General features: G+C 53.6%; 1 protein-coding gene across 2 annotated transcripts in view; it reads left to right on the top strand.

Moving 5' to 3' along the window:
- BANP (BTG3 associated nuclear protein) overlaps positions 1 to 9,341 on the top strand; it is a 75,472-nt gene extending 66,131 nt beyond the window's left edge. For both annotated transcript variants that reach the window (XM_082862281.1, XM_082862280.1), the window contains 2 exons: positions 5,702 to 5,845; positions 8,618 to 9,341. In XM_082862281.1, the coding sequence (XP_082718407.1) occupies positions 5,702 to 5,845; positions 8,618 to 8,689 (216 nt within the window). In that variant the 3' untranslated portion in view covers positions 8,690 to 9,341. The remainder of the gene's footprint in view (positions 1 to 5,701; positions 5,846 to 8,617) is intronic.
- Positions 9,342 to 17,929: the final 8,588 nt, after the last annotated feature.

Raw genomic sequence — 17,929 nt, 5'->3', positions numbered from 1 at the left:
ACTAGGGTTTTCCTGTACGTACACATCTGTGCTGAAGTTGATTCTACAAATGAGGCACAGTAAGAGAACATCCAGATGCCAGAGTCACTGTTCTTGTGCTTCGGGGCCACTGTGGAGTAGAAGAAGGGTGTCCTGAGCGCAAGCCCTGTGATCCCCAGACAGCGGAGCCGATGACCTAGATGCTCCTAAGTGGCTAACGGGTGGGACATGCAGGACAAAGGTCAGGGCGGGGGTGGGACATGCAGGACAAAGGTCAGGGCGGGGGTGGGACGTGCAGGACAAAGGTCAGGACGGGGGTGGGACGTGCAGGACAAAGGTCAGGATGGGGGTGGGACGTGCAGGACAAAGGTCAGGATGGGATTTCATCACAGTGCTCGGAACAGCGCGAGAGCAAACCTTAGCACTTGTTTATTTCTGCATTTTCCCATTTATTATTTTCGGACACGGTTGACGGCGGGTAACTGAAACCGCGGATGAGCGAGGTGGCTTTGGTGGGTGGAGCAGCCCTGGAGGCCATGTCACTGCCGGCCTCTCCCAGCCTGGCGGCGCCCTCGCTCGAGTGCCATGTGAGAAGCGGGCCCCTTCCTGCCCACTGGAGTCGGAGCCCGTTTTCCATGGAGACGCTTGTCTCCCTTGGCTGTCCTTGCCGCCCCACCTGAAGAACAGACCCCCTCCCTGCACCTTTCTGGGGGGAGCGGGGGAGGGCAGAGCCTGGAGGGCGGGGGCGATAACGAAAGGCCCGGGAGGTCTTTCCCTTCTGTCCGTGCGTGTGCGTGCTCGCTTAGCGCTAAGTGTTCAACTCATTCCTGAGTCGCTTATCAAGACCAAACCAGTGTGGAAACGTTGAAAGGCCATGGCATTTTGAAAGAATTCCCGGTTGAGAATACTTTCCTGCGTTTTATTTACCCGCCAGGCTGGTAGTGATCACTCGTAGGGCACCACGGTACACCTGCACTTGTAGGGAGTGGTGGCTGCCCACCAAAACCAGAGGGCAGGCCGAACTCTGAAATAAGTTCCATGACTTCAGAAGTTTCATTAAAAGATAGTCTTAGATTTGACTTTAAATTCACAGTGACAAAACTGTGACGACGTTGTAATAGTTAACATTTGTAGTCGAGTCCAGGACCTGCAGGCGGGGGTGAGGTTGTGACAGGGGAGCACGGGCTACAGCTTCGCAGCTTGTGTCCCCCGGCCTCGGCCCTCAGTGACGCTCTCCTCTGCGGCATCTCCCCCAGCTCTCTCCCTAGCCGTCCCGGGCCTTCCGGGCCCAGGTCCCCCCAGCTGCGTATCTGGACGCCAGCCAGTTCTCATCTGCTCCTCCTGAGAAGCAGTCATTTCCCTTCACAGCCCGGGGACTGTTCCAGAATGTAGGCTCCTTGGGGTCGCGTCCTGCCCACAGTGTCTCGCACGCAGTGGGTCCTTAACTGAGGGAGCAGCGTGGGGGGCTCTGCGCGCGCGGGCAGCGGGTGCTGGGGAGTGTCCGGTGAAGGCCAGCCGCTCGCTGGGATTTGGTCGTTAGAGGCATTTTAGTTACCTCGAGATGGTTTACATGGCTAGATTCAGACTCAGAGAAAAAGCCAACGTCCGTTTCGTACGTTCGTCGGTGAGTTCTGTCTGCCTCCGTCAGCTGCTCGCTGTAATCTCACAGTGTGATGTGTGCTCCGCGCACCCCGCCCCCCGCCACGCCCACCATGAGCGATGACTGCGCTGAGCCCTCTGTGCTGCGCCGGCCTTCGGTTGGTGCTTTGAGGTTTGCAGAGCATGTGTGCGTACCCGCTCCTTGGGTTCTTGGTGTCCAGCTTTGATGCAGGACCAGCCTGGAGATCCAGATGCCCTAGCCTGACCTTGCCTTTCCAGGGCCCAGCTTGGGGATGTGCATGCGTCTCTTCACAGGGTGCCAGGGGCTTGGCCTTACGTCTGGCCCCTAGGCTCCGGGTGGGTGGATGGAGCAGGTGGGCAGTGAGCCTGGCTTGTGTGTTTCTTCCTGCCTCTTCCCCGCTCACAGCTCCAGAGCTGTCACTCTTGGCGAGAAAGGCATCCTAACCAGCCCGTATCCTCCAGCTGACAAGGTCTCTCCTTAACACTTAACCCCTCCTTCCTCCTGTTTTCTTCTGAAAGCTTTTTGTTTGAGTCTCTTAGGTTCCCCCAGAACTGCCAGGCTCGGGGCAGAGTGGACCACAAGAGAGCCAGGGCGAAGGGCGTGCGGACACGCTTCTGAATGTTGGGCTTTGGGACCAGCTCTGCTCCACTCCCCTCCTGTTCCTCGTTCTCTTTCCTCATCAACATCAGCACGATCTTCACTTAGTTCAGAAATAGTTACTGAGCGTCAGGTACACCGCTGGACGATGGGGATCCGGCAGTGAACAGAAGAGACCCCTCCCACCCGTGTCATCACGGAGCTCATGTTCCTGTTGCGTGGGATGCGCTGAGTCTGGAGTCAGGTGCACGGTGGCCGAGGAAGCCAGGGCCCAGAGGGGACCTTCCTCAGGGACGTGGGAGTCCCTGGTCCCCGCTGCCGGCCCCGTCCTCAGGGACGCGGGAGTCCCTGGTCCCCGCTGCCGGCCCCTTCCTCAGGGACACGCGAGTCCCTGGTCCCCGCTGCCGGCCCCGTCCTCAGGGACGCGGGAGTCCCTGGTCCCCGCTGCCGGCCCCTTCCTCAGGGACGCGGGAGTCCCTGGTCCCCGCTGCCGGCCCCGTCCTCAGGGACGCGGGAGTCCCTGGTCCCCGCTGCCGGCCCCGTCCTCAGGGACGCGGGAGTCCCTGGTCCCCGCTGCCGGCCCCGTCCTCAGGGACGCGGGAGTCCCTGGTCCCCGCTGCCGGCCCCGTCCTCAGGGACGCGGGAGTCCCTGGTCTCCGCTGCCGGCCCCGTCCTCAGGGACACGGGAGTCCCTGGTCCCCGCTCCCGGCCCCTTCCTCAGGGACGCGTGAGTCCCTGGTCTCCACTGCCGGCCCCGTCCTCGGGGGCGCGGGAGTCCCTGGTCTCCACTGCCGGCCCCGTCCTCAGGGGCGCGGGAGTCCCTGGTCCCCGCTGCCGGCCCCTTCCTTAGGGGAGGGGAGACCAGCAGTGGAGAGGGGGCGGTGGTTCAGCAGCCTGGACAGCCAAGCAGGCGGCTGGGGCGCGGGCCAGTGGGGAGTGGGTGCGCCGGGGGGGTGGGGGACTCCCGGCCCGGCTGGCAGAGCCGCCCCCATGGAGGTCACCCCGGGGGCCCTTGTCCTGACACGTAGTTTGTGAGAGCAGGAACAGGCCCGTCTGTTCCGTTTGCTCAGAGTAAGGAAAGGTCACCCCGGGGGCCCTGGTCCCGACACGTAGTTTGTGAGAGCAGGAACAGGCCCGTCTGTTCCGTTTGCTCAGAGTAAGGAAAGGTCACCCCGGGGGCCCTGGTCCCGACACGTAGTTTGTGAGAGCAGGAACAGGCCCGTCTGTTCGTTTGCTCAGAGTAAGGAGACGTGTCGTGGCTCTGATTTTGGGTGGGCTCTTGACTTTTTGCTCTTTTTGGGAAAATGACTAAACTCAGCTTCCTGTCCCCCTGTCTTCAGGTCCTGCTGGCTTCCCAGCTTGGATCCTTTGACTTTCTGTCCCTGCTGGGAGTGTGTAGGCGGGAGGCCCTCCTGGGACGTGCTGTGCTTTCATAAAAAGCCACGAGGGTGACTGAACCCCAGCGGAGGCGCTCCTGGCCTCCTGGGGAGGGGGCGCTGGGCTTTGCGTGTGGGTGGCCCCTGAGCTCCGCTGCCCTCTGCCCTGCTGGGGCCACACCGGCTGCTGCCCAAGGCTGCTCGTCCCCACGGGGTCCAGGGGTGGCTGCTCCCTGGCGACCGGGTGGCAGAGCTGCAGAACTGGGCAGGCCCATGCCTGTCTTTCTGACCATGAATGATCTGGTGGTGGGTAAGTTCTGGGGAAGAGAAAATGAATAAAAGAGGGGATGTCAGTTTTCTCCAATTTTTTAAAACCTCTCGTGAACTCATTAGTACAAACAGTTAATACAGGACAGAGTGGTGTTTTACAGAGAGCCATTGTTGTCAGGTCAGCTCTTTGGGGACCTAGAAGCTGGTTCCCGCCCGGAAGGAGGAAGCCAAGGAGATGAGCGTGGCCATCTACGTGGGCTGTGTCTGCGGGGACACATGACCACACCTGGTGGAGTATGCGCAAGTGTGTCCTCTCACAGTCTGGAGGTCATGAGTCCAGCACGGGCCTTGCTGGCTGAAGTTTAGGGGTCACGGGGCTGGTTCCCTCTGGAGAATCCCGGGGAGACAGAGGTGCTGCGTTCCTTGGCTGGTGGCCCCTGCTCCATCTTCCAAATCTGCGTGGTGTCCGCGCTTTGTTATGTGGGAAGGTTCTCTGCTTTCTGAGGGGCCACCGGATGCTTCAGGACGCCGTTCCCACCTTGATCACCGGCTCAGCCCCATCTGTAAAGTGCCCTTGTTGTCAGGGCACACGGCCCGGGGCCCGGGATTGGGACATACCCGTCTCTGGGCCGTCACTCTGCCCAGCAGAGCTGGCCGCTACGAGATGTGAAACTGTGTTTGCAGATGGCTTCCGAAGACACAAAAGGAAAACCAGTTAGGACTTCCTTCTGTCTTTTGTTCTGAAAATCGAATTTTCCTGCTTTTTTCCACTGATGGATTTGTTATTAAAGAAATAGACCTTTAGCTCATCAAAAACTAGAATCGCGTTTGAAACCGCAGAGCGTATTTTCAGCATCCTCAGCTCTGACCCTGTGTGGGAGGCCGTGGGCTGGGCAGGAAGCGTGACTGCGGCCGCCCCACCCTGGGGGCGCCCCCAGGGGGTGGTCCAGTGGGCGTGTCATTTGAGGGGGTGGGAGTGCAGCCCCAAGAAAGCCCCACAGCTCATGGCAGCTCACTCCCGTGAACGCAGAGCCTCGGAGGCCCCTGCCCACTCGCCATCCTCCCTGAGGGGCGTCGAGGCACCAGTCCGCCTGCCTGCCTATTGCAGGGCGCGGTGGGCCTGGTGTGGGTGCTCGTGAGCGATGGTGTCACCCAGAGCCCGTCATGGGGGCCTCATGTGTCCCTCCCTGCAGGCACAGTCCAAGTGGGGTTCCTGGTGCACAGGACGGGGGTCCGTGATCCGCGATTTGTCTCCTTGGAGGCTAGTCGGATCCTCCCCCGGGATCTGGGCCTCACCCTCCAGCTTGTGTCTCCTCTCCACACGCACAGCCCTCCTCGACTCCCTCTGGAGCCTGGAGCCTTGTGACTCACGTGCACATTTCTGCTTGTTTCTCAGACTCGATTAGTGGCCCACTGTCTGGGGGCCGCTTCTCCCCGGAGTGAATGTGTCTTGCTTGCCCCAGGGTCGAGGCCCTGCGGCCGTCTGCCTGTCCTCCTGGCTGCCCTCAGGCTCCCCTTTCCATGAACCTGAGAAAGCGGTGACTCTGGGAAGGTCTCCAGGTGCTTTAGCTCCTGTTCCATCTCAGACTCGCCCTTGGCCACATCCCTGCGTTCAGTTCGCTCTTTGGGTATTTTTTCCTGTAAGGCCTAAAAGCCCCTCTCAGCATCCAGCACTTGGATGTTTGAGGGAGGTGACTTGCAGTTGCAGTGGAGCAGCCTGGTCCTGCCGTGCATGTCCACACGGCGCACCCGCACGCCACACCCTTGTCAGCAGGTGCCCCGCCCCGCGGTCCAGGTAGCACGGGGCAGACTCCCCCGGCGCTATCTATGCTGACGCGGTTCTGCTCTGTGTCTGCAGGTGCTGCAGGGGGCTCAGCTGATAGCCGTGGCTTCTTCGGACCCTGCTGCCACGGGGGTGGACGGCTCGCCGCTCCAAGGCAGCGACATCCAGGTCCAGTACGTGCAGCTGGCGCCGGTGACCGACCACACCGCTGCAGCCCAGGTGGGTCCTCCCTTTGGGAAGTGGACAGGGCCTGGGCCTCCTGCAGGTAGTGAACACACTTGGGCCTTGTCCCGCGAGGAAGGTGAGTGATCCACGAGAGGTGCATGGTGTGGACGTGGGCACTCGCTAGGGACTCCGTGTCTTGTAAGTGCCTGAAAGTGTAAAGGTGAGAGGTTACTTCTTGGCCCAGATACCAACCAGCCTTAAACAATTTCTTGAGATAACTCTTGTCTCATGCAAATGTTTGCCTATAAATTTAGAGGCCAAATTAAGTGTACCTGAGACCTCTTTGTTCCTCGGGCTGGGGCAGGGCCGGCCCAGGGTCTGCGCGCCTGCCGGCCACAGGCAGTCCCTTTGCAGCCCTTGCCTGTGGCCTCTGCCCTTTTCCCCCGTGGCAGCCTCTGGTGGGCCGAGCTCTGCTGCGCTGGGCTGAGGTCCTCTTCCCGCGCTGCTCGCGGTTGCGCTCTCCCGGGAGCCCCAGAAAAGCAGCGCTCGGGCTCCATCTGGACAGTTTCTGAGCCGTCAGGTCGGCAGGGGGGCTGCTGCTCGAGATGTTCGAAGCGTTCGCACCTCTGGCCCCAGTGGGTGTGCTTGGCTGGGCGAGCATTGTGGCCTCCCCTGGGTATGGGGGAGCCAGGAGTGGGCCCCCGTGCTCGTGCCTGAGCCTGTTTGGGGGCAGTGTGATCAAGGTCTGTCAGGGCGCGGTCCGGAGAGGGTGCCCTTGGAGCAGCTCAGGCTGCTGGTGCCAGGGCGACACGGGTGCCCTCAATCCTCGGGCTGTGGGCTTGACTCACTGACTCACTGCTGAGCGCCTCTGGGCAGGGGCACTCTCATCACTGTGACCTCAGCCTGTTGGCCCCTCCCTGCCTCCTTCCTGGACAGCCTCCTCTGCCCAGCACTGATGAGCTGCGCATATCCTGCCATCGGCCTTGACGCTTAGAATTAAAGCCCTGAGTTTCCACGCAGTCCCCCTCCCCTCCTGGCCTCCGCTGGTCGCCGTCCTAGGTGTCGTGTCCTGTTCCCACTGGTAGTTGCTGAGGAACACGGCTCAGCAGGGCCAGGCAGGTGGCCCAAGGTGGCCCTGGTGACCAGGTGGCTGGCTGGGTGATCAGCGGTCCTGTGGGGACTTAACCCTGGTTCACAACAAGTCCCCACCTGGCCCAGAGATCTGGAACGTGTGTCCTGGAGAAGGTGCAGCCCCCTCCTCTCCGCAGACCTGTCCACTGTGCCACGTGGGCAGCAGCCACGGCCTGGACGCTTGTGCCGCTCTGGAGGTTGACCGAGCGGGCACGAGGCCCACAGAACTTGGAGTGGGGGGTGGACGAGCTTGTTCATGTGGTGCGAGGGACATCTGTCCTAAAGAAGGACCCTGGGGCTCCGTCCGAGCTGGGCGGGTCTGACACCCATGTCATTGCTGCTTCGCATGCACGGGGGTACTCGGAGTGTGTGCCTTGAATCTGGGGTGCGTGTCATGTGGCAGGTCTTCCTGGGCCAGGTCTGTGGTCTTTGTGCGGATGTCACTGTTGAGGGGAGCCATGTCCACTGAGCTCCCGGCGCCTGACTTCCCGCCAGTGGGACCACGTAGCACACAGAGCAGTAGATCAGAGGGGGACATGTGCATTTTCTGGGGTGTCTTCCCCGCAGAAGGGCTCGGTCCCTGGGGCCCAGGCCCCTCCCTGGGCCCCCGCCCGCCTCACGCACAGGGAGGGGTCTCCCAATGGTCTCTTCATTAGCAGGAGGGCTCCCGCCCTCCTGTGGGTTTCCTTCCAGAGTTTGCTGCGCGGAACGGGGTCATACTCCTCATCTGGTGCTTGCGGAAGGACGGGTCTGGCTCCCGAGGTCCCCGAGCCCCAGAGGCTGCGTGAGGGGTGGGCCCGTTCCCCGGAGCAGCCGTGGGCAGGCGAGAGGGCACCCCGTCTGCTGGCGCCGCTCCGCTGCGCTGTGCTTCGCTGCTGCCTGGGGCCCCAGTCTCCTGCCGCGTTTTGAGGACGAGGGGGGAGGGCAGGGCTCCCCACCAGTGTGGGCCTCCCGAGTGCCCAGCCCAGCTCGTCTCGTGGCCTCTGGACGGCGCGGAGGAGGCCTGTGCTGAGTCCTCAGATGGGTGGGGAACCGCCCCACCCCCCCACCCCCGCTACGAAAATGCCGTGTTGCCGTCCCCGGAGCTGCAGCCGCAGGCGGAGCGCTGGCCCCGCGGGACTCTGCCTCGCCCTGTGGCTCTCTCCACCTCCCCCTCCGCGCACCACCACACCCCACCCCACCCCCGGGCCCCCCCAGCGACAGGTCCTCAGCGGAGCCCGCCTCTGAGAGTCTGGTGTTGCCTTTGACCAGCGGCTCAGGGGAGTCTGAAAACCCCCAAGCGGTCTCCACCTGGGGGCCCGTTCTCAGTGGCTGAGATGGATGTCAGTGACTTAGTCCAAGACTGTGTTTTCTTCCTTTAAACTACCTTAAAACTGTGACTATGCTGCTCACTTGGCGTGCACGGCCAGTGGGAATGGGAACGCAGCGCTGGTGGCTGGAGCTGAGGGGCACATGTGGGAGGCGGTGGGTAGGTGTGGGGGGAGCAGGGGCCAAGACAGGGCCCCACAGAGACGGACCGTGGCCCTGGATCTGTCACAGCTGCCGGGAGCATCCTCTCCCAGGCCCCCGGCCTCACCCTCCAGCTCGGGTGTGTGTTTACTCTGTGCCTGAAAACCGCTGGTGTCCGTGACCAGGGAGTGGCCCGGATGTGCACACTGGGCCCTTTGATAGAAAGCGCCCTCTCCCCTCTTGCAGGCGGCCGACGCCCTGCAGCCCACCCTGCAGTCCGAGATGCAGCTGGAGCATGGGGCCATCCAGATCCAGTGAGGGGACGGCCGCCGACCAGACAGGGCCCGAGCCAGAGCCACCGCTCAGCGCTGGTTCCCGTCACCCGCACCATTCACACGCACCCGTCCCTCGGCTTCGCACGGGAGGGGGCCCGCACACGTTCTGCTCAAGTGCATCCGAGTGCCTCATCCTCGGGGAGAGCGCCCCGGTAAATAAAGACGACGGTAGCCCCTGCCGCCCCCGCCTGAAGACCCTGTTTCTTTTGATCACCCCGCCGTGTCCGGGGAAGGAGCGGGAAGCACAGCGTGGTCACGTTAAGTACACGTGGGAAATCAAGAACTACGATATTTTTCTCTGTTCAAACAGCTTTTTTAATTTGCTATGGTGTTTATAACAAAAAACAAAATTGAAAAAAAAGTGGAGTAGCAGAAGCCTTTTGCTGTGTGCTCTGTTCAGTGTAATGAGAATAGGTATTTGCAAAAGAAGACTAACGATTTTGATGGAAACGTTGCTTACCTACTTTTCTAGGGGGATGCTGTCAGCACTGTGATTGTGCATTTCTAATGGAATAAAATGTATTTATGACCACGGCGGCTGTCACGTTGTTTCCTCTTAGGAGACGGCCCCTGGGCCTGTGGCGGCCCTGATGTAGCTGTGTGGGCCCTTCCAGAGGAAGGGGCGTGGCTGTCCTGGCAGTCCTGTGATGGAGCCTGGGGTGCAGGGGGCTGCACGATGGAGTGTCTCCAGGCACGGTGTCCCTCGAGGCAGCGTGAGCCTTCAGAATTGGGGTGCTCCCACGAGTAAGCTGCACTGTTGAATGGCATGGCCTCTTCCAGCCCTAGAAAGTCCCAGCTCTGGGGGGTCTTTAGAGAAAGTCGTGTCTGAAGGAGCATGCCATATTGATGGTCTAATTAACGTGTGTCTGGAATCCCAGAAGGAGAGAATAGAAGGAAGATGACACGTAAAGGATTGGGGAAGCAGAACAGATCTCACGTAGAAATACAGAGGAAGCCGTGCCTGGACACACGCAGAACGTCGAAGACAAGCATAACCCAGAAGCAGCCAGAGAGGAAGGACGGACCACCCTCATGAGGGGAGGGCACATCAGAAGCAGAGGCGTTATGGGAAAAATGCTCTGCACGGAGTCGGGTCTTTAGTAGAACAGCTGTTCAAGAACGCCGGTGACAGTTGGCATCTGGCCCAGAGCTCTGCTCTGAGGTGTACACCCAGGAGAATTGAAACCGTATGTCCACACGTAAATGTGCACACGAACATTCATAGCGGCACTTTTCACGATAGGCGGAGACTGGGAACAGCCTACAAAATGGGGTCCACCGACACAGCAGCCTTGTAGCTCAGCCGTAAAAGGAAGGAAGCACTAACACAGGTTTCAAGGTGGATGAACCTTGAACACGTGCTGAGTGAGAGAAGCCAGACCCAATAGCCCGCATATTATGTGGTTCTATTTATATGAAACGTCCGGAATGGGCAAATCCGTGGAGACAGAGAGCAGATGAGCAGTGGTCTGGGCTGGGGGAGGGGAGGTAGGGAGTGACTAATACTGCAAATGCGGATTCTTCTGGAGAGGACGAAGATGTTCTGGAATTAGTGGTGCTGTTGGCCCAACTCTGTAGATCCACTAGAAGTCACACTAGAAGGGGTGAAGTTTTGGGGATATAAATTATATCTCAAGGTTATTAAAAATAAAGAACTGGGCAACATTTAAAAAAACAGGAACAAAAATGAGGGTGTCACCTGCAGACGATTCCATCCTATAAAGGAAGTTGAAAGACATTTTCTTCAAGAGCAGGAATATGGACCCAGGAGGAGATTCTGAGAGCAGAAGGTTGGGGGGCGGGGGAGCAAATACAACAACGAGGAGGTGTATCTAGTACTCCGTGTAAACTGCCTCACAATAAAATGTTGGAAAACATTGCTCTGAAGGTTGGGGCAGGCAGGAAAGGAGCTAAGTCGTTGTAAAGCCCCCTTTCCTTGCCCTGGAGAGAAAGGATCAAGATGCTGCACAATTGTAAGGCATCCAAGTCAATATTTATGGGCTGCCCTGGTGGCGCAGGGGTTGGGAGTCCGCCTGCCGATGCAGGGGACGCGGGTTCGCGCCCCGGTCCGGGAAGATCCCACATGCCGCGGAGCGGCTGGGCCCGTGAGCCATGGCCGCTGAGCCTGCGCGTCCGGAGCCTGTGCTCCGCAGCGGGAGAGGCCACAGCAGTGAGAGGCCCGCATACAGCAAAAAAGAAAGTCAATATTTATAACAGACGTTTAAGAAACACAGCACAGGGCTTCCCTGGTGGCACAGTGGTTGAGAGTCCGCCTGCCGATGCAGGGGACAAAGGTTCGTGCCCCAGTCTGGGAAGATCCCACGTGCCGTGGAGCGGCTGGGCCCGTGAGCCATGGCCGCTGAGCCTGCGCGTCCGGAGCCTGTGCTCCGCAACGGGAGAGGCCACAACAGTGAGAGAGGCCCGTGTACCACAAAAAAAAAAAAAAAAAAGAAAGAAAAAAGAAACACAGCACAGAAAAAAAAGTCAGTAAGGTGTGGGATGTCCAAACGGCGTGATTAGTGCACTTGACCTAATTGACGTGTAGAACACGGCATACGGCGGTCACGGGGCACGCGTTCTGTTCTTCCCACCTGCTCTTTTGAACTTTATTCAAGTCACCCACACACCAGACCAGGAAGAAGGTCAAATAAGAGATCAGAGTGGAAAAGTATTTCTAATTGACAGTTAAATACGACAGGTCAACATATCAGAACTCATGGAATACATCGAAAGGTGCGCTTAGAGAAAAATTTATATTTCCTTCAGATATATTCCCAGAAGTGGAATTGCTGGATCATATGGTAGCTCTATTTTTAACTTTTTGAGGACCCTCCATACTGTTTCCCATCACGGCTGTGCCAATTTACATTCCCACCAACAGTGCACAAAGATTCCCTTTTCTCCACATCCTTGCCAGCACTTATTATTTTCTGTCTTTTTCATAATAGCTGTTCTGATAGGTGTGAAGGGATAGCTCATTGTGGTTTTGATTTGCATTTCCCTAATAATTAGCGATGTTGAGCCTCTTTTTATGTGCCTGTTGGCCATATGTGTGTCTTCTTCGGAAAAGTATCTATTCCAGTCCTTTGCCCATTTTCCAATTGATTTATTTGTTTTTTTGCTGTTATGTGAATTCCTTATATATTTTGTATATTAGCCCCTTATCAGATGGATGGTCTGCAGATATTTTCTCCCTTCTGTAGGTTGCATTTTTACTTTGTTGATTATTTCCTTTGCTGTGCAGAAGCGTTTTAGTTAGATGTAGCCTCACTTGTTTATTTTTGCTTTTGTTGCTTGTGCTTTAGGTGTCATATCCAAAAAACTGTTGCCAAGACCAATGTCAAGGAGCTTTTTCTCTGTTTTCTTTTACGAGTTTTATGGTTTCAGGTCTCACATTTAAGTGTTAAATCCCTTTTGAGTTAATTTTTGTGAGTTGTGTAAGATAGGGGTCCAATTTCATTCTTTTGCATGTTATTATCCAGTTTTCCCAACACCATGTATTGAGGACACTGTTCTTTCCCCATTGAATATTCTTGGTTCCCTTGTTAAATACAAGTTGACCGTATATGTGTGGGTTGATTTCTGGGATGTTGATTTTCTTTCATTGGTCTGTGTCTGTTTTTATGGCAGTACCATACTGTTTTGATTACTATAGCTTTGTGATATAGTTTGAAATCAGGAAGCATGATACCTCCAGCTTTGTTCTTCTTCCTCAAGTATGCTTTGGCTATTCGGGTCTTTCGTGGTTCCATAAGAATTTCAGGATTGTTTTTTCTATTTCTGTGAAAAATGCCATTGGAATTTTGATAGGGATTGCATTGAATCTGTAGATGGCTTTGTGTAGTATAGACATTTTAACCATATTACTTTTTCCAATCCATGTACACAGGATATTTTTCCAATTGTTTGTGTCTTGAGTTTCCTTCATCAATGTCTTATAATTTTTCAATGTACAGATCTTTCACTTACTTAGTTAAATTTATTCCTAAATAAGTTATTGTTTTTGATGCTATTGTAATTGAGATTGTTTTATTTGTTTCTCTTTCATATAGTTCATTGTTAGTGTACAGAAACAGAAACAACTGATTTTTGTATGTTAATATTGTATCCTGTAACTGTACTGAATTTGTTTATTAGTTTTAACAGTTTTTTGGTGGTGCCTTTAGGATTTTCTATATATAAGATCATATTATCTGCAGGCAGAGACTAACTTATTCCTTTCTGACTTGGATGTCTTTTTTTTTTTCCCCCCCTAGCCTAATTGTTCTGACTGGAACCTCCAATACTAGATCGAGGAGAAATGGTGAGAGTGGGCACCCTTGTCTTGTCCTGTTCCTGATCTTAGAGGAAACACTTTCAACTTTACACCATTGAGTATGATGTTAGCTGTGGGTTTGTCATATATGGCTTTTATTATGTTGAAGTATGTTCCTTTTATAACTATTTGTTGAGAGTTTTTATTATGAAAGGATATTCTAGTTTTCAAATGCTTTTTCTGCATCTATTGAGATGGTATGATTTTTATCTGTATTCTCTTAATATGGTGTATTACATTTATAGGTTTGTGTATGTTGAACCATCCTTGCATCCCAGGGATCACTGTCATGGTGTATGGCCCTTTTCATGTGCTAGTGAATTTGGTTTGCTAGAATTTCGTTGAGAATTTTGCATCCATATTCATCAGGGATATTGGTTTGTAGTTCTCTCTCCTTGTGGTATCTTTGGCTTTGGTATCAGGGTAATGCTGGCCTTGCAAACGAGTTTGGGAATATCCCTCCTTCAGTTTTTTGGAAGCGTTTGAGAAGGATTGACATTAATTTTTCTTTACAGGTTTGGTAGAGTTCACCAGTGAAGCCATCTGGTCCTGGGCTTTTCTGTGTTGGGAGGTTTTGATTACTGACTCAATCTCTTTACTTGTATTGGTCTGTTCAGGTTTTCTGTTTCTTCATGATTCAGCCTTGGTAGGTTGTATGTTTCTAGGAATTTATCCATTTCTTCTAGGTTATCCAGTTTGTTGGTGTGTAATTGTTCATAGTAGTCTTTTACAATCCCTTGTATTTCTGTGGTGTCAGTTGGATGTCTCCTCATATTTCTGATTTTATTTATTTGAATCTTCTTTTTTTTTCTTAGCTGGTCTAGCTAAATGTTTGTCAATTTTATCTTTTTAAAATATCAGCACCGGGCTTCCCTGGTGGTGCAGTGGTTAAGAATCCGCCTGCCAATGCAGGGGACACGGGTTCAAGCCCTGGTCCGGGAAGGTCCCACATGCCGCGGAGCAGCTAAGCCCGTGCGCCACAACTACTGATCCTGCGCTCTACAGCCCGTGAGCCACAACTCCTGAGGCCTGCACGCCTAGAGCCCGTGCTCCGCAACAAGAGAAGACACTGCAACGAGAAGCCTGCGCACCGCCAACGAAGAGCAGCCCCCGCTCGCTGCAACTAGAGAAGGCCTGTGTGCAGCAACAAAGACCCAACGCGGCCACAAACAAACAAACAAACAAATAAATAAATTTATTTAAAAAAATATATCAGCACCATGAGCACTGTATACATTTACAATTGTTATATCCTTTTGATAAATGGATGAATTGACCCTTTTATCGTTATTTAATGACCTTTTTGTCTCTTGTTACATTTTTGACTCAAAGTCAAAACTTTTTAAAAATGTAAGTATAGTTACCCCTGCTGTCTTTTGTTCCCTGTTTGTGTGTAATATCGTTTCCATCCCTTCACTTTGAGCCTGTGTGTGTCCTCAGAGCTGAAGTGAGTCTCTTTTTAGACAACATACATTTGAGTCTTGTTTTTTTATTGTTCAGCCACTCTGTGACTTTTGATTGGAGAATTAATCCATTTGCATTTAGAGTTATTATTGATAAATGAAGAATTACTAATGCCATCTTATTGTTTTCTTAATGTTTTGTAGTTCCCTTGTTCCTTTCTTGCTGTCTTCCTTTGTGAATTGATGATTTCTATACTGTGTGCTTTGATTCCGTTTCCTTCATCTTTTGTGTATCCCCTGTAGGTTTAACAACAGTCCTTTTAAAGCTGACACCAACTTTGACCATATACAAAAACTCTACCTTTTAACCCTCCCATTTTATCTTTTTTTTCTTTTTTTTTTAAATATCTTTATTGGGGTATAATTGCTTTACAATGGTGTGTTAGTTTCTGCTTTATAACAAAGTGACCATTTTATCTTTTTGAAGTCACAATTTACACCTTGTTACCTTGTGTATCCATTGATAAATTAATTGCAGCTATAGGTCATTTTTAATACTTTGGTTCTTTAACTTTTGTACTAGAGTGAAGTGATTAACACACCACCATATTACAGTGTCAGAGTATTCTAAGTTTGAATATATACTTACCTTTGCTGGTGTGTTTTATATTTTCATGTGCTTTTATGTTACTGATTAGCATCCTTTCATTTCAGCATGAAGAACTCTTTACAGCATTTCTTGTAAGGCAGGTCCAGTGGTGAGGAGCTCCCTCAGCTTTTATTTCTTCAGAAGAGACTTTTATCTCCCCTTCATTTCGGAAGGACGGCTGTGCTGGGTGTTCTTTGTTGGCAGCATTTCTAATATATCATCCCACTGGCCTGCATAGCTTCTGCCGAGAAACCCACTAATAGCCTCACGGGACTTCCCTTGTATGTGAGGAATTTTTTTTTCTCTTGCTGCTTGTAAAACTCTCCCCTTGGCTTTCATTTTACACAGTTCTCTTGTACTGTGTTCTGGAGAAGATAGTTTGGGGTTGAAATTTTAGGGCGATCTCTGAGCTTTAGGAACTTGGAGGTCTAAATCTCCCCTCCGGCTTTGGGAAGTTCCACCGTTATTTCTCTCCTTCTGGGATCCCAGTATTGTGCCCACTATTTCTTTTAACCGTGTCCTATAGTTCACCCCTGTTTTCTTCACTCTTTTTCATTCTTTTTTTCTTTCTGCGCCTCTGGCTGGATGGTTTCAAGTGGGCTGCCTTCTGGTTCATAGATCCTTTGTGCTGTTGGACCGCTCTATCAGATTCTTCGTTTCAGTTACTGTATTCTTAAACTTCAGGGTTTCTGGGGGTGGAGGGCTGGCGTGTGTTTGTTTTCTGTTTCTTTGTTGAACTTGCATTCTGTTCACGCATTGTTTTACTAATTCCATTTAGCTGTCTGTGTTTTCTTGTAGCTCACTAAATTTCTTTAAGAGGATTTTTCTGAATTCTCTGTCAGACATTTCATAGATCTCCATTTTTTGGTGTCATTCGTTGTAGTTTCATTAGTTCCCTTTCTTTTTTATAAAGATTTTTTTTTTGGATGTATTAGTTCCCTTTTGTGTGTCTTGTTTCCTTGATTACTCGTGATCTCGTGGCCTTGTGTTGGTGTCTGAAGAGTAGAAGAAGTAGGCACCTGTTCCAACTATACAGACTGGGTTTGGCAGGGAAAGTCCTTCATCAGTCGGCCCATCCAGGAACCCGGGTGGGTCATGGGATGGTGTCCGCAGATGGGCTCGCTGCTGGAGTCCTCGGGCAGCTTCCTGCTGGTCCCTGGTCAGCCGGTGGGCAGGCCTGGTGCCTGGGTTCCCTGGGGCAAGCCGGACACCTGCAGCCACCTGCGGGTGCTCGAGTCCGGGGTAAAGTCGGGCGCTCATGTCACTCGCCCTCCCCAGTGTGGAGGGTGTCTCTCTGCTGGACAATCTATGCCTGGGGGAGGGGAGGCAGGGATGGGTAATGTGAACTGTCTTTTCTACCCTCATTGTGTCTTGTCTTATTTCTCTGCTCCACCCACGTGCTGTAATCCCTCACCCGGAGTCCTGAGCTCTTGGGAAGCATTTGCACGTGTGGATGGTTGGTTGTTCAAAGGGACATTCCTGGGAGGGGATGAGCCCTGGGAACTCCTATACTGCCCCTCCCTGATGGCGCTCGTAATAGCGCCTATCCTTACGAAATCTTACCTATAACTTAAAAACTTGTCACAAGGAAACTTCCAGGCTCAGATGACTTCACTGTTAAGTGCTCGGAAATGTTTGCGGAAGAACAGCAGTCTTTATAAACTCTTGCACGGAACAAAAAAAGAGGCTCATGTTCCATCTTGTTGTGTGAGCAGCACTGACCCCAGCAGCCACGAGTGGGGTAGGTGTTTGCCACCCTTCTAGCCAATAAGGGACATAATCTGGACCTGTAAGGTAATCAGCTTTCTTATTACCAGGAAGGGAAGAGAGACAGACAAGTCCATGTTGAAATGGACAAAGCGCGGGTGCCCCTAGGGAGACGGGGGAAGAGGGATGGAGTGGAGGAGGGAAACCATCTGATCCTTTTCAGAAGCGGGGTTTATAACGGTCATTCATTCATCGCGGCCGAATTATTAATGATGAGCGAGTTTTGCCCCCATGCTACTCGCCCGAGGAAAGGCAAAAGACATGCGCGCATGCACAGACCACAGCAAGAGGCCCTCCAGATGGCCAACGAACGTCTGAAAAAGTGTTCCAGTGGTCAAGTCAAAACCACCATGAGATGGCTCCAGAATCACCAGGTTCCGAAAGACTAGCGACCTTGAGGGATGTGCGGGTGGGGCCTCCCGCGAGGTGGGGGCGGGGCTGGGTGGAAGCGCGCAGACTCCCTACTGGGGAGAGCGCCCCGGGGCGGGTGGTCCAGCAGCCCCTCCAGGCGCCGCACCCTTCACAGCCTCCCGTGGCCTGCCCTTCCCACGGGACGCCAACAGTCGTGGGAGTGGATGGAGTCCTGCCATCACACCGATGGGTGGGGCCGGAAGCAGGACTGTGACCCCGTTTATGCCCATTTCAAGAGGGGGCAGGACGAGCCTCCTTCCTCCCTGGCGATAGAATCATCCAGGGAGGAAGGGGCAGTGGTGAGGCGGGCGGCCGGGGGACTGGCATCTCCGCGTGTCTTAATCTGGGTGCGCTGGCGCTGTGCGAAGGTGTGCCGTGATTTGTATGTTTCCTTGTCACTCTTCACCCTAAAAGCTTTTGTTTTTCTTCTTCTTCTTTCTAAATAAGACACACAAAGGGCCAGAGTTTGCTGCCGGTAGGCCCGCACTAAAGCATCTTAAAACCTACGCTTCTGGCGGAAGGCAGGTGGTACCAGACGGAGGATCTGAGATTCGGGGAGGAAGGAAGCCCAGAGAAAGTGGTAAATGTGAGTTGTCCGGAAAAGCGGCTGCGTAGGAGAAGGTAGTGTCTGTGGGGCTTACAGAGAAAAAAACAGAAGTAGCGTGTGATGAAGGGACT

The sequence above is a fragment of the Leucopleurus acutus genome (genome assembly GCF_964270905.1).
Source record: "Leucopleurus acutus genome assembly, chromosome: 20".
Taxonomy (NCBI): Eukaryota; Metazoa; Chordata; class Mammalia; order Artiodactyla; family Delphinidae; genus Leucopleurus; species Leucopleurus acutus.
The sequence above is the reverse complement of the archived record's forward strand: the minus strand, read 5'-3'. Positions and strand labels throughout refer to the sequence as shown.